At 43.4% G+C, this 24,408-nt stretch overlaps 2 protein-coding genes across 3 annotated transcripts in view; both read right to left on the bottom strand.

Moving 5' to 3' along the window:
• Positions 1-24,408, bottom strand: part of LOC306841156 (interleukin-13 receptor subunit alpha-1-like) — a 72,232-nt gene that overhangs the window by 15,236 nt on the left and 32,588 nt on the right. The gene's annotated exons all lie outside the window — the stretch shown is intronic.
• The window catches only part of dock11 (dedicator of cytokinesis 11), a 74,478-nt gene continuing 51,240 nt past the window's right edge, over positions 1,171-24,408 (bottom strand). For both annotated transcript variants that reach the window (XM_079370857.1, XM_079370858.1), the window contains 17 exons: positions 23,864-23,911; positions 22,576-22,721; positions 20,939-21,054; positions 20,586-20,723; positions 18,432-18,614; positions 17,960-18,073; positions 16,927-17,142; positions 14,260-14,317; positions 12,247-12,353; positions 11,938-12,060; positions 11,620-11,733; positions 8,992-9,138; positions 8,468-8,678; positions 7,427-7,617; positions 7,022-7,122; positions 6,745-6,883; positions 1,171-2,315 (listed from right to left, as the gene is read on the bottom strand). In XM_079370857.1, the coding sequence (XP_079226983.1) occupies positions 2,226-2,315; positions 6,745-6,883; positions 7,022-7,122; positions 7,427-7,617; positions 8,468-8,678; positions 8,992-9,138; positions 11,620-11,733; positions 11,938-12,060; positions 12,247-12,353; positions 14,260-14,317; positions 16,927-17,142; positions 17,960-18,073; positions 18,432-18,614; positions 20,586-20,723; positions 20,939-21,054; positions 22,576-22,721; positions 23,864-23,911 (2,242 nt within the window). In that variant the 3' untranslated portion in view covers positions 1,171-2,225. The remainder of the gene's footprint in view (positions 2,316-6,744; positions 6,884-7,021; positions 7,123-7,426; positions 7,618-8,467; positions 8,679-8,991; positions 9,139-11,619; positions 11,734-11,937; positions 12,061-12,246; positions 12,354-14,259; positions 14,318-16,926; positions 17,143-17,959; positions 18,074-18,431; positions 18,615-20,585; positions 20,724-20,938; positions 21,055-22,575; positions 22,722-23,863; positions 23,912-24,408) is intronic.

Raw genomic sequence — 24,408 nt, 5'->3', positions numbered from 1 at the left:
CATCTCCAAACCATACTATAAAAATTAAATTAAAAAAACGTGAGTGAACAACAATAAAAAGCAGACAGACAGTGCGCATGCGTGCGAGTATAAGTGCAATATCCCAAACCGCAAGTTGCCATCCATTCGTCCAGGAAGTCGTCAGGCTGTAAATGACTCATTAAAGTCATTATGTTTATGATAATGGGTTTATGCAACAACAAACAGAGCAGAGTGGACTAACTAATGGTGCTCGGCCAGTGGAAACATACTCCACATCTGATCTGTATGGTTTCCTAAAACACTTTATGATGATTCACAGGGTTTGTTTGTTTTTTTAACCAAAAAACTTACTGGAAATATCCTATTCCCCCCAAAAAGTCTAAGACTATATCTGAGGCTGCTGTGGTTCAGTGGTAGATTTAGTGGTCTCTTAACTGGAAGGTTGAGGGTTCGATCTCCAGCAGTCCCATGTGTCTTGAGATGACACTGAATCCTGGACTGCTAATGCTCAATTTGTGTTCCGAGTATGCATATATGGGATTTGTTAAAACTGGTGGAAACTTTACAATGCAACCAAAAAAGTGTTTGAATGGGTGGATGTCACCTGAAATGGAAAAAGAGCTCAAAGTTTTAGAAAACTCTACGTTTCCCTCAAAGCAAATAAGCGTTTTTGAACCGACGTCTCTCTCAGGGGTCCAAAAAAACACGACAGCCAATCAGATTCTTTTTTTTAACAGGTTTTATTGAAAAATGGCTTTACAAATTAAGTTTGACAAGCAGCTGCACTTCTGTATACAATGCAATCTAAAAAAACAAAAACTCTCTGCTAGGACAGTTTGAACTGAAGTGAGTTCAACATGATTCAAATATAAATACATACATACAGTCCATACAAACATACATGGATACAGAATTCTCTTTACAGCATGAAGACATTTATGTACACGTGCTTAAATATCATTCAATTTAACTGTTTATTACAGTGTAGCACTTGTGAAATACTGTTAGTGACCTGCATGTGATGTTATTACTCCAGAGTCTCTTGAGAAGGCAGAGCAGAAAGGCACTAGATGTTAACCCACAGGAGAGGAACTCTTCACTCTCTGTACTGACGTAAATACTCTCAGGCTGCTGGGATCACCGTGTCCCGTTTCTAACATGAGCCACAAGAGAAAACTGATTCAGTGATTGTTGCCCAGCTTTAATAGAATTTATCATCATAACACTTTGATAAGATTGATTATCTCTGGAACACTTTGATCACATTTGTTCATTCACACAGTAACTGAGCCATCCTTTTCCACTTAAACCCTTCTTAAGCAGCGTTGTCACAAAACCCTGAGTTCGGTCTTGTCTTAACAACCTGACATTTGTCACTGAACAAACAGGGAAGTAACTTTGGCCTCGACTCCTACAAAAGGCTTCTGAGTGACTTTATCTGAAACTATTCACCTGCGGCTGTCTGCCAATAAATACAAACCCTTGGCTTCGTGCTTTCTTTGCTTGCCTTTTAACAACACTTAAATTCAGGCAAGAAAGCCTGCCCAAACAAAACCTGGTGGTACGTGACACTGACTATTTCTCTTATTGGTCGACTCATCTGTTCTATTTTTGGTCAAGTGGGAGGGAAGGTCCCTGCATAGATCTGAAGCGAGACTTGGCAGAGCAAAAGCAGCTTGAGTCCCAATTTACTTCGTCAACTATCTCCCACTCAACAAACAAACAGAAGTGTTGCACGAAGGAAGAAAGAAAGGTGCAATGCAACCTAGCATGACTCAGCCTTACACTTTCCCCTGACATGCTTGGCTTTAAGCTCAACTCACACATGCAAAAACGAGTTTTCACGCTGACTTTTCCCAGCCAGCCTCTTCGTAAAATGTCAGATGTGTGAACACAGCACGGGTGCACGTCATGTAATCGCTTCATTCTGTTTTGCAAATATGTTCCAGAGTTGTCACAGTATACAAAACTTTGACGTGGAAGGAAAGGAGCGCATTTGCTGAATTGTTCGAGAAATCTTCAGCATTGCATCGGTGTCGCTGGGATACATTCTCAGAAATAGTGCTGCTGTGGTGTGAGGATCATATCCGTCTACACTCAGCCTGGCAGACTGATAAAAAGCTAGCAAAGACTTTGAAGGATAAGGCATGTTCACCAGGGATGGGTGGTGTTTTTGCAGGGGGGGGGGTGTCTGTCATGATCCAGCCCAGGTGAGAAGATATGGATAAAGGCGGGGTCAGCGGTCAGCCCAGATTGGTGGACGTCCCGCTGATTGCACTGAAAACGTGGAGGGAGTTCTGCAAAAGTGAACGCATCATGTCCTCCTGGTAGATCTGCGGGTCAACATGGAAAAGATAGTTTGAGTGTCAATTTACAAAAAAACCATAGACTCACACGCGCACAAACAAACGCACACACACAAACTCATGTAAGCTGTGTTTTTGTCCAGAAACCTTCAGTGCATGGTCAGGCAGGGTGAGACAGTCTATGAGATGTGTTTCAACATGTGAATGTACAGCACATGAGGAGACAAAAACATGAGCTTTATAGAATGCATGAAACACAACAAGAAATATGGCTCACAATTCTAACTATTTCCATTACACTACTTTTAACTTTGCATGAACTCTTTCTTTGCGTGTTCAAAAGAGTCTGTTGCTCCTTGACGCTCATGCAGAACGGGGAACGATTATTATCTCGGGTGAATCACTGAACACATAGAAGATATAGACGGGGTTTTCAGGGATCTGGACAGAAGCATGTTCAGTTGTGTTTATTCCACTCATTTCTTCTATTAAACAGCTGCTGCAGAAACTTCAAATGAAAAAGGGTGCATGCAGCAAAGCAGGAAACACAACTCGAGGCTGTTTACATCAGTGAAGATGTGTGTGGACTGTGTATGTGCGTGTGTGTGTGTGTGTGTGGGGGGGGGGGTGAGAGTCCCCGAGAGAACCCACACACGCATGGGGAGAACATGCACAGAGAGGCTCCTGTGTGACAGGGATGCAAACCAGGAACGTCCTCGACAGTGACTCACTGACTGTAACTTCGTGCTGCGGCTTTGTGATTACATTTAGTTATGCATAAGCTACGAGGCTAACTGCTAACACAGTCATGTTTAATCACACAAAGGGATCAAACAAAGATAACAACGCTGGCTGCACCGTTTGTAGGGGGTTTTTTGTCACAACTTTCAGCTTCAAAGTAAATATGCTAAATGCATGGAGAGGACTTTGGACCTTGACTGAAAAGGTTACGCACTGACTGCTAAACTAAACCTCAACGTTTCTGGGAACACTTCAACTCAGCGGGAAGAAGGAGTAGATCTGACGGTGCATTACACAAGACAATGTCAGATGAGCTCATAGTGAGTCAATAATTACAAAAACTAATCTTGCAACATCCATTGTGGTTACAGCTGAGTTATTGATGAAAAAAAAAGTTGTTGATCAATGTTTAAACGTCGCTCTGTAATCCCGATGAGTTTCATCTGGATTTATTTTTATGCCTGGGATTTTTCTGTGCGTAACCTTTGTGACTAATCAGTTTTTTTTCCATCAGCCGTCTTTCTTGGTGACCCTACGATCTGTAGCCAGAGGCCTGGGTGAAAGGTCTGCTTGCTAGTATTTTGGTTTGCATTAAAAACAGACAGAAAGAAAACTACTTTGTTTGTGGACGTGTCTGAACATGCAAATATTCGAACCCTCAGCAGGAGAATGGTGTGCATGTGTCAACAGGATTTGAGTAGTGGCATCTCTCATTTGCATTGCTGCCAGTGTTACCAAAATTAAACAAATACCTTCTCATGTATCTGGCAATGTGTCAAGTTTGTCAAAGAGACAAGGATTCAAAGAGGGAACGATGTCTGACTAAACCATGACTCTGCACTCTCTCTCATGTTTTCCTCCTGACTCGGATTTTTATTTTTTTTTCCTGTTTCCAGATGAATGCTTTTTGGTCACATCGGCTGGAAGGTAAAGTTTCCAGTCACCACTGAAGGTATGTCGGAATAATCAAAGGATAAATCTGCAGAGAGCGATAAACGGCTTGTTCTGATAATCACATGATAGTTCCACAACTGAAACTGAGAAATTCACAGTTTCAGAGAGCAACCCTCCCCTGGCAGCCCTGCAGCGTTCGGACCCTCGGAGGGTTTCCAGAGAGCTGAACAGTATGATAAGAAAGTGGGAACGTTGGGAGGGAGGGTCTTAAAAGAGACAGCAGGCTGGGAAGAAGGTTTTTAAAGACCCAGCAAAAGACAAATAAAGGGAGTTTTAAATTAAAGAGTTTTTTGCGCAGAGACTCATGCACAGCTGATCGAAAGGTTCCACAAACTGACAACATGAAAGGTGAAAATGAGGATAATGTGGGATCTTTAATAAGGTGCAAACTAAATAAGTACGGGTTCAAAAATGGCACAAAAAGACAACAATCTTTAAACAGGTTACCTGTTTTTTCTTAAAGCTAACGGCAAGCACGTGGGAGGGAAAAAAAAGCAGTTAGTCAAGAAAAAGACAAAGAACATCAAAGAGTGCAGAAAAGACTTTGGGAGATGTGGTGCAGTTTAGTCATGATAAATTGCAGTAGCTGTTTGTGCACAATAGTGAACTCCTCCCTGGAATGCCGCGTGTTGGTGAGGCTGCAGCACACACACTGAGTCCTTTAATTTCAAATGTCACTTTAAATCTGCAGAAACAGTGTGTGAGATATCCCTGGACCCCCTTTTCTGAAAAAGCCTGTTTTCAATGATGCAGCCCATGCAGAGCGCTCTGTCTCACTCAACTCCACAAACAGGATCAGCGTCCAATGTCAGGCCTATCCTATATTCATGAAGCATTACCAGCAGGGTTAATGCAGCCAGTGATAATGGCCGTCTGTGTGCCAGTAATGAGCCACCACCTCACCACTTCAGGTTTCACTACGCCGCTCCTCGAGGTCACTCTGAGAACATAACAACGACCAATCAAAACAGATTTACTTTTTAATGTTCTCTAGTTGAAAAAAGGCAATGGATGCCATATTTAGTACACAAGTGATTTCAAACAGCTTACACTTCATGTAGATCATGTCAGTACTTGAAGGCAGTCAAAATAACCTTTTTCATTCCCTTTGGTTTTCATTAGCACTGATGTTTAGATATCCTCCCTATTTAAAACCCGTCAGAGCTTTATGAAATGTGCTTGTGTTCATGACATGAATGCGCTCAAGTTGGACATCCAAAGGTCTTTCTGAAGCGAGTACGAAAAAACACGTAAACGTCTGCCCCGTTCAGCCTCGTTTCCACCAGTCAGTAAACTCTGATCTTGCCTGCGTCTCACAGCCAACTCTACCTCGCCGGATGGCGATAACGGCGTCAGCTAGCTTACAAAACCGACGTACGAAAGAAACGGGACGCAGTAATCAATGAAGGACGCCCAGCATAGGACACACCTCGGAGGTCGTCCATGGAGCGGCTCTCCACATCCACGGGATATTTAACTCGATAGCTTTCACTCCCTGTGCAGCAGCATAAGTTAGCAAGAACATTATGATTACTGGGTGTTCACTTTTTATTGACATGAGCAACAATAGGCTATTAAAAGTCAGATTTAACTGCTTGAAACATAATTTCAACATCTTATTATTAACAAACACTTGAGTACAGGCGCTTTAACTTTAATACCCATTAATGTCATTTAATGATGATTAACGTCCTCAAATTAGTTTTACAAGACTCCAGCTAAACTACTAATAACTTTAATACAGACTATACAATGTAGAATAAGATTAAAAGTCATAGTATGTATACTACACTTTATCGTGTTTTTCAAACACTAATATTTCCCGCCCCCCTCAGTCATGAGAAAAGTCCATCCTCTCAGTCTTTTCAGAACGTGTGTGCTCAAACAGGCCGTTTGGAGATTAACCCCTCCTGACACTCGCACAGGAAACCGTTTGTCCTGTCCTCTCAGTCCGCCTTTCCACGGTCATGTTAGAGCCACCCAAGCCCTTCCAGAGGCGCGTGGTCTGACATCATCATTACGCATTTCGTCTTGCATTAAGAGCGGCTTACAGTCATGCTAAAATAAAATATCAGAGTGGATTTTTAAGAAGAATCTTCAGACATGCTTTGGGTCTGAGACTCATTTACACTGGTTGAAAAGGAGGAGGACATGTGACCTTTAATATTTAATCTATTTGTTATTTCTATTCCTTTATCCCCACAAAAAGGACTTGTGCGCGTCTCTGTTGCTATGGTTACTCATCTTAGAAACCATTTGCAGTGCATTCATTTGGAACAGTAAATAGAAACTGGAACTAATTCCCTAGATGTCAAAATATCAAAAGTTAATGGACACCCACGTGACACCCTACAGCCAATCAGAATCAAGTAGTCATGCAGGCTGTTGTATAAAGTGGATTAGGATACATACTGTGTACAAAGCTAATGCTCTCTTTCAGCCTGCGAGCCGCTCTGTCCTTCTCTTTCTGACTCTCAAATAAGGTCAGAGTTTAAATCATCCATGCACGCAAACCGATGTTACTCATTGTTATGAAAAGATAATGCAAGTACTTGCTTGGTGACTAAATTGACATTGTTTCCAGGCCACTGAAGCAACCGACTGCAACTTCACTTCAAAGAAGAACCGAACACTCGTGTTATTTGTGAAGAAGGGTGTGTGTGTGTGTGTCTGGGTGTGTGTTGTGCACGGTAACAGCAAAGGTATTTTAAGTTCAGGATATTTCATTATCTAGGCTGGGCCCTGGAAACAGTGAGATTACCTGTTCGTGGATGATGTCTGACAGCTCCTTTACCATTTCTTTGAAGTTGGCTTTCAGGCCCTCGTGGTATTCAAACTGGTCCTCTTTGATCAGGCGCTCATTTATGTCCAGAGCCATGCTGCACGCCTGGACAAAACGCCTGCAAGTGTGAAGAAAAGAAGGACACACTGAGTTATCAACGAGCAGATCTGTTTGACGGTCCAAACGAGGAAGGACAACGACATGGGCAGAACTCAACAAGCAGCTCAGCCGTCCTCTTAGAAGAGACAAAAGTTACCTGAAGATGTCCTTCAGGTCTTTGACTTTCTTGTTGCCAGACTGGTTAGATTTACTGTCATCCAGGAATGCTCTGGCGTACGCCATGGGACCTGCATTCACCTGTGTCAAAACATGCCTCAGAGTGTGAATATTGTAACCAATGTCTTGTGTCCTGCCTGTCTGTATATTGCTACTGAATGCCTTGAACTTCCCTCGGGATCAATAAAGTATCTATCTATCTATCTATCTATCTATCTATCTATCTATCTATCTATCTATAGACATTCTTAGATCAGCACAATAACAATCTGCAGCATGTGCTCTCAACCACTGACCTCTGTCCAGCTGTGTGCAGTAATATTAGTTCTGTACATAAGTTGGGTATCTCGTCGAATGTTTCTTTTTTGACTTGTGGGAGCTTTACCTGCACAGAGACGCAGCCCTGCAGTTTGAGCTGCAGCTGGATCATGTCCACCTCCCGGCTGGAGCACAGTTTGGTCAGCTCTGCCGTTCGCGCCTTCATCTCGTCTATGGCTACGTCCACTGGCTTCAGCTCCACGTGCTTCTCTCCCATCACCTCCACACGCTTCTTCACGTACGGGAAGGTGTTGGCAGCTGGAAACAGAAAATGACAGGATTGTACACGCACATGCAACGAACTGAGAGGGAACAAAATGATGAGTCATTAATCAGTGATGTGATGACACACACACTGACTGACGATAATTTGCCGCCAACTGTGACTGCCAGTTTTTCGATGCCGTGCCAAAGAAGCAGCAGAGTGACGGTGTTGTTGTTTTTCGACTCTGCAGTCGAAAAACAACGTGCATGATGATGGTCTGCGATAAAAGGGAAGCTCGAGGTTTTTGAATCGTGACATGCTTCAAGTGAACGGCTGTTGTAATCGACGCATTTGTGTGTGAATCTTGATAAGATGAGCTAAATGCTACTGACAGCGCGGTAAGGAAAGTTCATTTGTGAAGCAGCTCATGGAAAGTGTCAGAGTAGAACAAAGGAGAAGCTGTCACTCGCACAGAGGTACATAGACGGTGTGCAGATATCAATTTCCAGGTGCCTGTTTTCTACAGCACCACCCAGGGCGCCAACGGGGAACGCAGGTTTACTAGCTAGTTGAACATCGTGGGTGCTGCGTGAGAACATGACCACTGCGTTGGGTGGAAACACACCTGAGCTTGACGCCAAGATGGCGAGTGATGGGTGTATGATTGGAGCCAAAGTACTGTATATCACATAAAGACATAAAGCAGGGGATAATTGACCAGTAACAGTCTTCAGGTCTGACATGTTCACTCAACAGAAGTGGTTATAAGTGCTTCGTTGTTGACACAACTGAAGCCTGCATAAAGTACTTCCTCATATCTGATCAAGCTGCTGGAATGTGAACAGGTTTGCTCTCCATGTCCACGTGTTTGTGAGCCAGTGTTGGTTTTTTTTTAAAACGTACTTTTGAGCACCGTCCTCCTCTTGCACTGCTCCTCCACCCCGCCGTGCTTTTTGCCCGACAGCGTGTAAGGGGTCTCGAACACGAACTGGTTGATGTTGTGGCACTTCTCAAAGTCCGTCTTCTTCTCGGGCGCCTCCTTCTCCTCGAAGTAAGGCTTGACGAACGTCACCTGGACGTAGGCGAACTTTGGGTCCAGCTCTTTGGTGACAACCTGAGAGAAAATACATTGTAAATGGAAAGTTCATCATTTCAGATGTTCGGTAAGAGCGGAGTGGATTCATTCACATCAGAATAGTTTCATGTGAATCCAAAAATAACCACCATTATAAAACACTCACAAAAGAAGCTCAACTTTTCCAACCATCCACGGGACAAAAAGGTGTTTTCTCAAACAGCAGAAGTTCAGGGAAACGTCAAACGACTTCATTTCAACAAACATATTTCCCAAAGATCAATGTCAGAGACCACACACATCAAGAGTACTGTTTTGAAAATGTCTCCTTTCTCAACTTGACCCTCTTCACCTTGTTTGAATCCTGGATTATTCGGACGTTTTCCGGGCCAAACTTCTCCCCGTAGAGCGTCAGCAGCCGCTGCGAGATCTCCGACAGGCCGGTGAGTTTTGGCTCTTTGTAGATGTACTCCTTCCCGTCCTCCTCCTCGAAGAAGCCCTGCGCAAAACACACACATCCATCGAGTTATAAATATTAGAGGGTCCATCAGAAAAATATACGCTATATAATATATGTGAAAAGGATATAAAAATGCATCCTCTCACATTCGGGTTCAGCTTACTTACTTACTAGAGTCACATACACTTAATAAAGCGCAGACAACACATACTCAGTGTCACCTGGTCAAAAGGGCAGATTATCTTAAGATTTATGACCAAGCACGCTCACAAACTGAAAGAGGAAACAGAACACTCATTCAACGCGTGTGCAAGTATTATAAAATCTCCTGATAAGGATGTGTGTTAAAGAAACAAAGAGCAGCCACGTTTGAGACTGTTGTGTGCAGGGTCTTTTTTTCCTGTCACTGGATGAACTCCACGTGCATCATCAGCTTGATCATTTGTGCACGCTGAGATCTTTTCATTTGTCATATCTGTGCTGATGCTTCTCACGTTAAATGTTCTTGCTGCTGGTTCCATAAACCTTTTAAAGACACAACGCACCAACTCATATCCCGTCTGCAGTAAGACGCTCCTGAACATTTATCTAACTCGGTCAGGTTTTAAATGTGTCGTCAGGGCCGCACCCTCTCTCTCCTCTGTGTGTGTGTGTGTGTGTGTGTGTGTGTGTGTGTGTGTGTGTTGCCAGAGGAGAGCACCTCCTTTAAGAGCTTTAGCAGCCATTCCTCTCGCTGCAGCTGGTTGTTTGTTAAATGGTCATTGTACCGTTGCTTTAAGTGTTCTGCAGATCTGAGGCTCTTGTTTTGTCTTTTTCACAGGTATAGAAATGGAAAGTTTGAATTTACACCAGGAATCATTTATTCTGTTTTCATTGGTTTGAGTAACACTCGTCTGCCTTTTCAGTTTGCCTCCATTTCCTTTGTTGTGTGAAATTTAACTTTTTAAAAAAACCAAAAACATTGATTTACCGACATGTAATCATATTGATTTATAAATAACAGATTTTGCACCCTGGACACTAAAGGTTAGCTATATTTTTAGAACATCTCTAATTTATCATTCAGTAATGTTTGTGTAGTTTTTTTTTTTTTTTAAAGTGACGGTGTCATTTCCTGCAAAGGATTAACAAAGCACCTGTCTATCGAAACATCTTCTGCTTTTTATGTTGCTTCCCTTTCCCCTCACGAGCCTGGAGCTTGTTCATGTGATACTCACAAAAAGCTGAACATAAATCACCTTTCGCATGGTGACAAAGGTGACTATGCTTTTACAACTGATCTATCATACTACATTTTCATTTGTCGCTTTTTTTTTTTTTTTTTTTTTTTAAATCGAGAAAAAACTTCTATAACACACTCTGCAGTTAAAATCAATAACGCCTCCTCGGCTCTATGAAACCTTTATTTGTTTTATTGCAGCAGAATGAAGAGACTCAACGTTACATGACGGTTGGGCCTTCGCTGTGAAATCCAATATCCAACAGGTTCAGACTGCATCCTGTTAGACTTGCTTTGCCCTTCATGAACCATCCTGAACATCCTGCTGTTCAGTTCAACAGAACAAAACACTGAAAGGAGACACGATGGCCACCTTTAGGTCACACTTCAGACGGAGAGTTCACGTTCTTTTCATGGCCAATGAGCATACAACACATCACCAAAGGCTCCTCCTTTGAAGAAGTGCCTGGTTCGTTGCCTCAGTGATGCCTGATGTTCACTTGGTCCCATTTAGAAAACATGACAAGTTAAAGCAGGGTATGCCCTCGGGTGTGGCTTCCCTGTGACACGTTTCTGCCCTGCAGTTCATCCTTTGAATTTGGAAACAGGCGTAGCAGCAGTGACTCTCTAATGTAATGGAATTACAATCTTTGCAACACCAAACAACTCAGTTCACAACACAAGATAACAAAGAACATTATGGAGGTGAATGTTTCTGTCACACAGGTCTTTGTACTGGATCTAAACAGGGTCCAAATAAAGAGATGTGGAAGACAAGCAGGACAAGCAGCTCTCCCTGAGTGTCTCCTAGATGCCCTCGTCCCCCTGTTGTCAACACTGGTTCAGCAGTGGAGACAGAGGACACCTTTACATACCTGAGAGAGGACATCCACACGGACATATGCCGTGGTTTACAGAGACTGGACAGCCTCAGGAGCCTAAAGAAACGTGTCCGTTTCTTGGTTAACATAGAGAGACTCCTGACAGGCTAATTCATGGGACAGACCTAATATCGGTATCGGGTCCAATATTGACCAAACAGGTCACAGGTCAGACTGCACAGTCCCGCTTTGAACACAGGTTGAACTGTAGAAAATTACAGTAAATCCAAGGAAAACACATTTTGATTGGCAATATGAAGAGATTGAAAGATGAGTCAGATTTTTGTATAATATTAATAACCCTGATAGCCTGAGAGGAGAATCGGTTGAACCCAACCCTTTGGCATGCAGCACAGTGTGCATTCCACAGGTGCATAGGCGCACACTGTAACCTTTATTGAAGCTGCTCGTCAAGCTCACCTGTCCATAAAAAGCCACTCTGAAGTACGTCCCCAGCAGCCTGCGGCCAGACTGTATCACCTCCATGATCTTATTGTAGGCCCTGTGCAGAGTGTCGTACAGGCGGCTCAGTTTCTGAAAGACACATTGCAACAGATCCTGAACAGGATGAAAAAAAACAAACAAACAAAAAAACCATTTCCTCCACCAGGATTCTGTTTATAAGAGCAGGGAGAACGCTGTTGGATGTTTACATGTGCATTTCCAGCAGAGGCAGGAAAGCGTGGCTGCATGCTTGTACAGGATCTCTGTCTAAGTGTTGGGACGTTTCCACGCTACCTCGTACTCGTGACGCTTCTCATAGACGGGGATGATTAGTTTGGCGATGTGCGTGATGAGCTCATAGCGTTCTGCTTTCCAAAGCGCCTCCACGCAGACCTCCAGGTGTTCCACCAAGACCTCCTAGAAAAGGGGACGGAAAGAGAAACCACAACCGAACTCTTATTTTGCAGAACCAACTGTTGAACTCAGTGAGAGTGGAGTTATTTGCGCGGTCAGATCTCAGTCACTGGATTGACTAACTGTTGCAGCATGTGTTACTTCACAACGCCTCCTGTGAACACACAAATCACGTGCAGAAGGTCACACCTCAGTGTAGTACACGTCCTGCATCCCCGTGTCTTCCTTCATGGCCGCTTCCTCTTCGATATTCCATGTGATCTTCTTAAAAGCAGCGAGGCCGCTGGGGAACAACTCTTTAAAAAAACAAAAACAAAGTCGAGTCAGAAAGCACGACACGCAGACTAACAACGTTCTCCCAAATGCTGAATTTAATGAACGTACAGAAATCTGAATGAAAGGAGCAATATGTGACACCAAGTGTTTAAAAGGTGTACTGCAGTCTGAATTCAAAACATTCGAGTGACCTGTCAACCCCGCCCCCTCCTCCCGAGAGTCGACACTGTAGCTTCAGTGTTTAGCCAGCTCTGCATCGGTCTGTAAACCTCCATTTTTTTTAAACGCATCATCAACATTCATCCTCGTTTTACCAAGTTTCTGCTCGTGGAGATTATTATAAAAACAAAGAGGCTTTTTAGGTCGGGTACAATCACTTCTATCTGAACCAATTGACTGCCTGCTTCAAAGGTTTCCCATTTCCCCGCAAACTGAGTGGCGTCCAAAACAGCTGTGTCTGCTTGTATTAAAACCGCCTAACCTCTCTGGTCCAAACAGATCCAGACCTTTAAGGACCAGAACCTAAAGTTAGAAGGAGGACATACTGGCTGCTGCATTGTTGTCAGAGAAGCTTCAAAACAGCATGTTTCAGATCGTAAGGTCATATATTATTTAATTTAGTACATATCTTTTTATATATTAGACATATTACTCCTTTAAATGTTTAAAAAATTTGCCTCATGTGACTTGAATTCTTGTCTTTCTTTTTTCTGCTTTGAATGTTTTTTCTGAGTTTTCAGGATTCTGGGATTGAAATTCTAAGGAGAATGAAGTTAACGTTCGAGAAAAGAATCTGAGATCTGGAGAATAAAGTTTGAAATCAGTCATCAGACATCTTTCTCCATATTCTCTGATTTTTTTCAATGAGGCCCCTCATACTACACCCTAGATCTGACCTGTTTGTGTTGATTTTGGCGCTCCCTTAGGACGAGGGATGCTCCGATGTGACAAATGTCCTCGTAGGTTAAATGGAAGTTAACACTCAGAGTGACCCACTACTCTAAAGGTGAGAAAACGCTCAGAAAACAGTCAACATTGAGCACAGTACACTTTGGTTTCCTGAGTCTGGCTGACATGAGCAGTGCTGGGACAAAATACAGCCAAAACATGGGCTCCTATGAGATACTATCTGTTGACTGTGCTCGTTTACATTGGGGTAGCAGAGAGCGGAGAGCAGGCTCACTACAGGCCCGGCTAGTTGCTGATTTTGTCCTGTACTTCCCTACATTGTGTTTTCTGACAAATACATCACCCACTGTAAATATTTACAGTAAAAGATACCAAAAAAAAAAAAAAAAGTGTCTGAGTAAGACATCACAGTCCTGAATTATCTCTCAGAGTTTATTCCCAGGATTCTTAGTTGGATTTTTAGGGAATCATTTTGGAAACAGAAGCATTAAAGAGAGATATCAAAGAGTTCTGCTTGCTCTGTAGCTCGTCTGAGACAAAGCAGAAACGCCAGGCAAACGTACGGCGCCTCAAGTTATCTCTGACCGTTGACATTCCTCGGTGATAAACACGAGCTCATATTTGTTTTAGGGACTATTTGACAGGAGGTTTTGCATGATGATATAAAAACGAGAGGCTTGTTACACCGGTTTTTAAGCGAGATGTCACTGTGCTTGTAAAAGTCTGTGGAGTGTTTGCATGCTGTGTCTAACAACAGTCAGGGAACAAACTGGCATGGCTTGTATCACCAGCGCAGGCACCTCGATCACGTTGGACACCCCGTGTGCAGAGGCTGTGGTCCTCATTGCAGCAACCGTGGGTTCGAGTCCAACCTCGGCCCTTTGCTGCAATGCCCCAATGTGTTATCAGTTTTTTAATAACACTGCATAATGAGGCAATAAATGGTGTTGAAAAGCATCCCCTCTCTGTGAATGTGTTTGTGTGTATGTGTGTGTGTAGGTGGGCGACAGGACTTACTCTTCCTGTACAGGTATTCTGCAACGAGTGCAGCCACATGAACGTAGCACATGGCCGCCTGTGGAGACAAAAACAAACAGAGGATTGAGTCTTTTTTTCCCCAGCATGGATACAACACCGCCTGTCGGTGGGATAATACACATGGATATGAAACTGTCAGGATTAATCTGCCAGGCACAGTGAGACAAAGTGAGAGTTCTGTCTCGAAGGCAATCATGGACACTAATGACATGCCGCAGCTAACGTGCCCACAAAGTGTTCATGCTTCCTGCAGTTTGCTTTGCTCAGCACGGAGCTGCACTGCACACTGATGGAGCTGGTCTGCCCACACAAAGACGATGACTTGGAGCAGAGGTGAAACTTTTTTCCGGACTTGAAAACTGTACATTTATTAAACGATTTAGAACAAAGTTTCTTTTCTGAAAGGAGCAAGCAAGGGAAACTCAGGTATTGAGTCACTGACAGAGCCAGACTAACTTCGGCCATACAGAGGCAGAAATGTTTGACCGATTACTGGAAAGTTTGAGTGTGACAACTTTTGTAAATACTGCGCCACAGTTACCACCAGCTGAGTGTAATGTGGGTCATACACGGGTCTCAGTGGCGGTAAACAGCCACAGTGTAGCTGCCTGTAGGAATTAGACCTGACCTTTTGTGGATGAGATGATATTAGCAACACGTTTATTTGCATTGGAAGGGAGAAAGTTTGCATGGAATATTCCCTCATTTACATATATGCAAATGAGACATGAACACTCAGGATGCCGTCTGCTTGGTTTAATGTTTGCATAAGCATTTTGAGAATTTGTTCCATGCTCTCCGTGAGGTGACCAACTCCCTGGGATTAAAAAAAACTCAGTAAAATGTCAAAGCAAGGTTTACATTACTGCAATAACTTCAGAGTCCAGTTTCGAGCCGTGGTTTGTCTGAATTGAGGAAACAGCAGGAGAAGTTACCTCACACAGGGAGACAGGTTTTCCTGGGAGGACTTAGGTGTGTTTTTTTTACACTAGACTCTATAATGATGAGCTACTTGATAAAACGAGAGTGTATTATTTGATGGCACTGATGCAGCCGTTGTTACAGCACTGTGTTGGGCCGACAGTTACAATCAAACTTGTGTCTCTTTGTTTCGCAGGATTTGACGTCTTGACTTTATGCTGTCAGCTGCCAATACTGAAACTACACACTGTGGTCAATCTCATTATCTGCCTTTCTACAGGTGAAGCTGAGGACATGATATGGAGTTAATGTATTAACTTAGGTTCAGGAGCAGGATTAAACCAATCCAATCCAATCCAACTTTATTTAATTAAGCACTTTAAAACAACCACAGCTGACCAAAGTGCTGTACAATAAAACAAAAGTTAAAAAAGGCATAATACACAGTACACAATAATTTAAAAGATATAAGAATGCTATAAAATAAGTAAAATACATAAAATAAATAAAATCATCTTACTCGGTGACAAAGGCCAGGGAGAAGAGATGGGTTTTAAGACACGATTTAAAAACAGACAGAGAAGAGGCCTGTTTAAGGGGGAGAGGAAGGTCGTTCCTACTCCTCCTAAACCATCCTACTCCACACAGTTTGTCTCCGTTCTTCGACGACCCACCCTCCCTTCCCTTTTCTCTTCAACCTCCATCATTCCACTCTTATTCGTCCAGTCCTAGGAACAAGTCTGGGGGGCAATGATCAGCTCGGGCAGAACCCCCGCCTTCACTCTGCACTGCAGTCACTTCATCCTTCCAGACCAGCCGACCTACAACATCCTCCTCCATCATAATCATTACCTGTGTATCTGTCTCATCATTCATACCATCTATCATTAAAGATCCTATCTTAAACGTGTATGGTTTTGGCGTGGTCCTTGCTAGTGAAATTATTTCCTCGTCATGACTTTGCAGTCCTTTCACAAAACAGGCAGTCCTTTGTGGGCACTGTTTAACTATGTCCATTGTTTTTGTTTCTGATGTACTGATGTATGATCCTGATCCACCAGGTTTTATATCTGGAGTAAATGTTGGACCTCATTATTACACACTGTTACTAAACCCAGCGTTATTTGTTTTGTAAGCAGAAATCAAGTTTGGATGCAGCGTTATCGTAAATGAACTTTAAATTATAAAGTGCTGTTCTAGTCTTGAGACTTTCACACCGCAGGTCACACGTACACTTTCACACACTGATACAAACATTGCAAAACGTGTATTTCCATAACTGTAACGTCACACACTCGTCTTTGTTCTGTATTTTGGTTTTTGTTGTGACAGAGTTTCGTAAAGCTGCGGCCGAGGGTCGAGGATGTTTTTTTCATTTACATCATCAGGGACTCATTTTTCATGACTTACAGTCAAAGCATTGTGGGGGTTTTTCCCCCACATTCAGCGGGGGAAGGAACAGGAGTGGATTGTGCATGAATTGACAGTTGTTTCCTCTTGGTGTTGCCAACGAGCATGTAGAGGCATTGAATTCTTTACAGTGTTCAAGTCAACATTAATAACTCTTTTTATAACCCGACATATCGTGTTTCTAGTGATCCAGAGAGGAGATGCGTGTGTAAAAGTTGGATTGGATGTTAGTAAAAACAAGCATTCAACACTCCCGCTGGTGCACTTTTTATAGAAATACAAAAGACACAGTCAAACGGATCATTCACAGTTTACCTCAGAGAGATCTCCGTTCTTGAGGTGTGCTCGCGCCATGCTGTCCAGCCAGGTTCGTCTCAACTCCGGGGTGCTGGCGTAGGAGCGGGCCAGGCTGTACTGGAGGTCCAGCAGCATCTCGGGGTCCTTCTCATGCTCCCTCATCTGGGCCGTGGCCATGAGCACTGTGCGGATCCGCTTGGTCAGACCCTTCACCTCGGAGGGGAATCCCGTAGACTGGAGTTTGTAGAGGAGCGGACACGGACAGAATTCAAGACAGATTAAAGATTGCCGACATGGATTTTTTTTTTCAAGATCAGTGTGATGATTCTGTCTGAGATGAATTCTCAGGTGTCGAGTTACAGTAAACATATATGTTATATAACATGAGCTACTTTCTGTTTCAAATGATAAACATGTTTCTTTCAAGCCAAACTAAAAAAAGAACAATCTAGACAAGACAATGAACAATTAGAGGCCTATTTCAAATCTTCCTTATTTAAGTGAAATTATTTATTTAAAAAATCTGTCTTTCAACAGTTAAATAACTTCTTAACAACTGTTTCGTTATCTCCCAATCAAACAAAACCACTGAGACAACTCCAGTTAAGTAATGACATCTGTTTAAACACAGACAGTAGCAGAACAGACAGACACACACACACACACACACACACACACACACACACACACACACACACACACACACACACACACACACACACACACACACACACACACACACACACACACACACACACACACACACACACACACACACACACACACACACACACACACACACACACACACACACACACACACACACACACACACACACACACACACTGCACTATAGAGATTCATGTTCAACCCAGAAAGTATCAGAAATTGTAGCCGGGTACACTTTGAAATCTTTCCATATGAGTGCATCAATCGTCAGACAGAAGTACACAGGATGTATAATGAGTTATGATGCATCGTGAGTTTATATTTTGATTCCTTTTTTAAATCATCCTGGAGTGGAGTCAGCCTCTGGGGACTCGTGTGATACCTTCATGGCCTTGTCACTGTTGGCAAAGTTGTTGATGATGGAGAGAGACTCCTGGAAGCGCGAGCTGCCGGTCAGCGCCACGTCGGAGATCAGCTGGCTCACAGCGATGATGATCTGAACAGAGAGAAGGGAGAAGGAAGAGAAGGGTGTATGATTACACCTTCAGTGAGTCCGGTAAGAGCTGGAAACTCAGCAGGTCTTCTATTTTTAAACTGTCTTAATGGCCTCCTTACATTCTTTCCCCGCCCTATGAAAGCAAATCAAGCAGTTGATGTGTGTGTGTGTGTGTGTGTGTGTGTGTGTGTGTGTGTGTGTGTGTGTGTGTATAACAAAGCTGAAGGTCAGGGTTGAAGACCAGAGCATCAAAGCATGAAGACAGTAACAGACCACCTTGGAAGCTGAGCACAGCAGTCAGGCTCTGTTTTTAAAACATGCATATAAAGAGTTTCTTTCACCATGATTCGTTTCGTACCTGCAGGTGTGTGCGCAGGAAAGTCTTCCTCTTGGTGTACTCGTAGTTGTTCCTCATCAGCAGGTAGAGCAGCGCCGACGCCTCGGCCCTCAGAGACCCCAGCTTGGAGACGCAGCACTTCAGCCCCTCGCAGCACAGAGCCTCACAGAGCGTCACTCGGCCTTTGAACAGCACCGACGGGAACTGACGGGAAAACGTGTTGGTGAATTAAGAGGCAGGAAAACACAGTGAGCCAAACGACTTTGCCATGTTGTTTGTCGTTATAGTGAAGAGGTCCATTAGCAAATGGGAACTTTAATTTAATACACTTTTTTTTCCCAACTTTTGATGCCTTTATTCAGAGACAAGAAGAGAAAGAGACATGCGATAAAGAAGCCACAGGTCGGATTCAAACCCGCTTAGAGGACTATAGCCTCTGCATGTGGAGGGCGGTGCCTCTATTGTATGCACTTTAATGCATGAAAACATTGATTTTTATTTGAACAAAATATTCTTTGGTTTCTTTTTTAGGGCGGCAGTAGCTCAGTCTGTAGGGACTTGGGTTGGGAACCGGAGGGTCGCCGGTTCAAGTCCCGGCACGGACCAAGTCCGGAAACTGGTCTGGTAGCTGGAGAGGTGCCAGTCCACTTCCTGAGCACTGCCGAGGTGCCCCTGAGCAAGGCAGCGCTCGCTGTGGGCAGCCCCCTCACTCTGAGACCTCTCCATTAATGCAGGTCACTAGAAGCCTGTTTGTGCATGAGTGTGTATCTTGGCCTGTGTGTGTGTTAGACAGAGTGTAAACCAAATTTCCCCTCGTGGGATTAATAAAGTATAAATTATTATTTTTAAATTCCATCTTTTTGATTTATTTTTGATTTATTTTCCTACACTACGCAGGACCGGCCACGCTAATCAGATAAGCAAAGCCTCTTCTATTTTTCGCTCCGTCTTTGTAACTCTGAGGACACGAGATGAACGAGTCTGAAGAGCTGGAGAAAACGACCACAAATCCATCTCAACAAAACAAACGCATGGATGCACCAGCAGGGAGAGCGAACCTGAGGTCTCACTCTCTCCTGTATTTCATATGCAGAGTAAATCTGAACTATACTGACGGGTGCTGGATGACCCTGATCTTGTGGATCTTGGCTCTAGCTGCACCCTGGAGGAGAAGCACGGCTGTGCGTGTTCGCTTCAGGCTGCACTTCGGCTAAATCACTCAATTAAGTGTTTCTCGGAGACAAAGATGAAGCTCAGTAAACAGAGATGTATCCGGCAGTGACGACGCACGTATAGTACCAAAACATGATGAGTGATGCTGATCTGCTGAAGGTACAAAGTTAAAATCTGTATCCATAGCTTCACTGAACTTGTGCATCCTAAAACAACAGTGCTGTTTGTGTCGATGAAGAACTTGAATGGACTCATTGTTCTTTTCTCTTCTGATTCTCTGTCTTGGACTCCACAGTGCAGGAATCTTCGTATTTGGCCGCAGTCATGTTGGCAACATCAAATAAACATTTACTATGTGTGACTCAGTAGAAACCAGTCCCTCTCACTTTAGACTTTACTACAAAACAAAATCCTGCATGAACAAGTTTTCCTTCTTGCTGCTCAGCTCTGAGTCATCGCGCAGGCATCAAAGAGCGATACTCTCGATGTTGTCTGACAGAAGAGAGCACCGTTCCCTAGGGATCTACTGCTGTAACAGCCAGAGATCGAGTCAAGTCAGAGCTTGACTTTCTAAACGCTCAGATTGTAGCAGGGAAAAGAGCTCAACTGTCTAACATGCAACAATCCTGTTGCAGTCTCTCATGTTTTAAAAGCCCGTAAAATGTTTGTGATTTCTTCTGGTTCGAGAGAATCAAAATCTGTAAAACAAGTGGGCAAAGAAGGAGTCTGAAGAAGAGTGTGAGGACTGAGAGTGAAAGGATGATGTTTAAATATAGAAACAAGGGGAGAAGTGACATCAACGAACACTAGAACTATTTGTGTTATGTATCCGCTCTTTTGAACCATGATTGATGATTCAGCAACATTCCAGCTTGTTTTGAGAGGCTGATAGAGAAACAGCTCCGGTGGCCTCGACGTGGAGGCTGGAAATGCTGGAAGATGACGTCAGGATCAAAATGTTCCATTACGACGACACGCTGCTTTGTCTCTGCACGGGCTTACCTTGTTTATGAACGCCCTGAGCGCGGAGAAGACGTGTCTGAGGGCAGCTTCTGATTGGCCGACTTTAAGGAAGGTCAGGAAGACGTCAAACACCTTCTTCATGAGCGGATTGTGACCGTCGCTGTCCAGCAGCTGGGTCTGACACAACGCACAGATGGACACATTTTATCAATGAAGACCCAAAAAAAATAATAAAAAAAACACAAAGATGTGTCCATAATAACCGTAAAACAATAAATGCTGTATCCCCCCCAAAAAAAACAACAGAGGAACATACATGCAGTTACGTGTATGTGTGTGTGTGTGTGTGTGTGTGTGTGTGTGTGTGTGTGCGTGTGCGTGTTTGTGCTGACCTTAAAGCACTGAGTGAAAAGAGAGAGGACGTCCAGGACACTGAGGGAGACCTCTGTCGAGATGTTTCCCTCCAGGAGAGCCTGATGGTGAATCTCTGCTTCTGATGGCCCCGCCCCTGCAACAGGCACACACACACTAATAAACACAAACATCAGCCTGCAGTGTGCGTCGTGCTCTGTGTTACAACGACAGACAAAAATAAGTCCAGCAAAGACAAAGAACCTCTCATGCTGCAACCTACAAGGAAATATGAGCACGTTTCAGGAACTACCAAGCATCTCTGTAATGAAACAATAAAAGAATCCGAGGGCTGCGGTGAAGACTTTACAATGAAGCACTTCCCACATTTCTGCACTACTTCCTGTTTGACTTCATGGTTTGAAACTTTGGATTTTGTGATTCAGCCCTTTGTTGGATTTTTCTGCCCTCGCTGACTGCCTCCCCGTGTGATGACCTACCAACACTTCAGTAGAGCGCTCTGACAGAGGTGTTGTCCTGAGTGTGGTTTTGAACAGTCACACACTGCTGTCTTACACGTCTGTGCTTAAGGATGGAGGGCGGAGATTGGGCCAACAAACATGTACAGTACATCCTACACATCTCTGAAACAGATCTTAAAAATTCCTCCAGATAAGAGGAAGGTCCGGTATGTGAGCGAAAGCATCCGGCAACCGCGGGAACTGCATTTTGTCTGGCTGCCGTTGAGATAGGATCTACAACAGCACACATTGTTCACCTGCGCTTTCCCAACCCAACTGTTAGCTGCACACCTGGCTGTGTGCTTAAACTGTGTCTGGACTAACATTATCACTACTGATCCAGGAAAAAGTCCCCACAAATGTCTTTACTAAAGTTTCGGTGATAAGAGATCATTTAGTAGGAATCAAAGAAACAACGTACACAGAAAAAAAGACAATCAGATTTTTTTGCAGATACACACTTTTATGTTACGGCCCCAGGTGGCAAATGGATTTCCCCACTGATGATTCATAAATCTATCTAATCTAGTTCTAGGCAATTTAGTGTTGTGAGTGAAGTCTGGGACTTCAGAGCACTGTCACGCTGAAAGGCGCACAGAGCAGATGAGCCAGCTCGTTCCTTGTTTGCTGCCTCGTCTGTTCTCGGATTCAGGCGTCAGTGGACGCGGCTGTGCGCAATCCTGGATTGGAAAACCCCCCAAAAGACAACAAAAGGTACATCATGACAATAGATTGTTTTTTCAGAGGGGGAGGGGCTGTTTGTGGAGATTGTGATTAGGCACACAAACTGTATGTTGTTGTTTTTTATGCTGATTGACTTGAATGTGTCATGAATGAATGAGTGCTGATGTTCAGCAGATAAACACTCGTTGATGACATAAGGCCTGGCACCAGCGTGTGTGTGTGTGTGATTTACTTAAACTATAAGCTACAGACAATGTCAATCCTGACTAAACTTGACCCCTCCTTTTTTTTTCTCAGCAGACCCTGCTCACAACACGCAGGCCTACCAGCCGTTTAGAAAAAAATGTTGCAGAAGTTTTTTTTAAAAGTGCTGACTCATGTACCCATTAAAAAATATATTTTTAAATAAAATGTCCGTTGTTTATAGAATAAACCTGTGAGAGTTTGGCGAGGGTCCTGGTGAGCGACTTTACCTATGTTCAGCGTGAGCGAGGTCTCCATGGTGCTGAACTGGTGCATCTTGGTCTGCATGAAGCTGGCTCGGTTGCAGCGCATCACCGGCATCGTCTGAGACTTTCTGTCTGAGGAGAACAGCTTGGACGTGCACACATCCTGACTCCTGTATCAATAAAACATCCAGAGGGAGAGAACGAGAGTGCACTTACTGCTCTGACGGACTCGGAGAGAGAAGAGGAGGAAGAAAATGAAATCCTGAACGAGCAGCAGAAAGATTTTTTTTTAAATGTTAACATATCAGGAGAGTCAAGAGATACTTCAAGACAAAAACTCCCAGAACACACAGCACGGCAGATCACTCCTGTATGAGTAGAGGATTTATGGTGCATTTAAATGCGATCGGAAAAACGTGTTTCCGAGTTCAAATTGGTTTTCTTTTGTTAATGTTAACATACTTTTTATTCACGCATGTAATACACATCAACTTTTTGCTTAAATATAACTTTACACAATAAGTTTTGTCAGAGGTGGGAAGTTGGAAGAACAACTTCCCAACTTGGAAACTTGGACCTCCCGAGCAGCACCTGAATGCAGCATTATTTATTTACTACAACACATACAGACGTTTCCTCAACTGATTACAAGATGTCTTCCATCTTGGAAATTTCAGGCAGAAACTTAGTCCGTGTCCACAGGCAAACAGGGAGAACGACGAGGCGACCCCGGCTTCTTGTTCTCACAGCAGCTGCTATATTAGGACTTGTAAAAACATCTGAAGCACAAGACCTTCAAAATCCCCTTCATCTATATCACTTTGAGTTTCTCAGCATCTTTCTCCACAGAGCCTGTTAGCTGCCTCGCAAGGCTCAGCAATGGCAGACGCTAAGTTTCGATTCTGGGAGTGAGGTCCCGCCCACTGATCTGTGATTGGTCTGTAGCTTCAGTAGGTTGAAAACATGAGGAAGTAGCAACGTAGTTTGAGCCCTGCTAACCTAAACAGCCTCCGATGAGGATGAGGATTTTTGCGTCATCAGAGGCTCCTTTATTAGAAATGAAATAAGGAGCGTTCCCATGTCAGGGGGAAAATGACCATTAAAAATTACTACCAGGCTTCTAATGATAAAAAGCTTAAGGCAAATGGGTGAAGTATCCCTTTAAGAAAAATTCTTCCCTCACATGCAATTGTTTAACTGAACCTAACCTTCTTGTGAAATCACCATCAACACTACAAAAGGTTTTATCAAAGTGTTGGGTGTGTGACAAGCAGGTATGACAAGAATGACAAAAAGCTGTTATTTGACTTACCGGCCTATGTTCCTTTTTCCGATATAACGAAGCTGAACCAAGCAGGTTCTGCAGAAAGAGAGAAAAGATGAATAAATATTAGCAGGAGCGATGATGGATGTCATAGGTCATCAACTTTTATAGTTTTTACTCCTGTGGGAAATGTTTGGCTTGTGGACTTCACGATAGCTCTTCGGTTCAATCTGTGTCTTTATAGACGCACAGTATGTGAATTCTGCCGCCGTGTGGAACTCAATCAAAACAATAACAAAAGAGCGATGAGAATATACTCCACCCTCAAACCCGTAGAAAACAGACTCTGAACGGGAGAGAATGTGTTTCCTGATGATTGAAGTCGCTGTTCACGCTTCCTTTAAGCCTTTAAGCAGCCATCTTTGACAAAACATCTTGTGTTTCCACGGATTTCTCCTGCTTTGATAACTTTTGGAAATATTTGAGGAAATCTATGTCCTCAACTGAAAAACATATGATACAGGTGAAGTACATTTTGATAAGACTTTACATCGGCAAGTTTAAATCCCTTTGTAGAAATCCCAAGGTGAAGA

Source organism: Symphodus melops (genome assembly GCF_947650265.1).
Source record: "Symphodus melops genome assembly, chromosome: 20".
NCBI classification, from domain to species: domain Eukaryota; kingdom Metazoa; phylum Chordata; class Actinopteri; order Labriformes; family Labridae; genus Symphodus; species Symphodus melops.
Note: the sequence above shows the minus strand (reverse complement) of the source record. Positions and strands in the feature narration are given on the sequence as shown.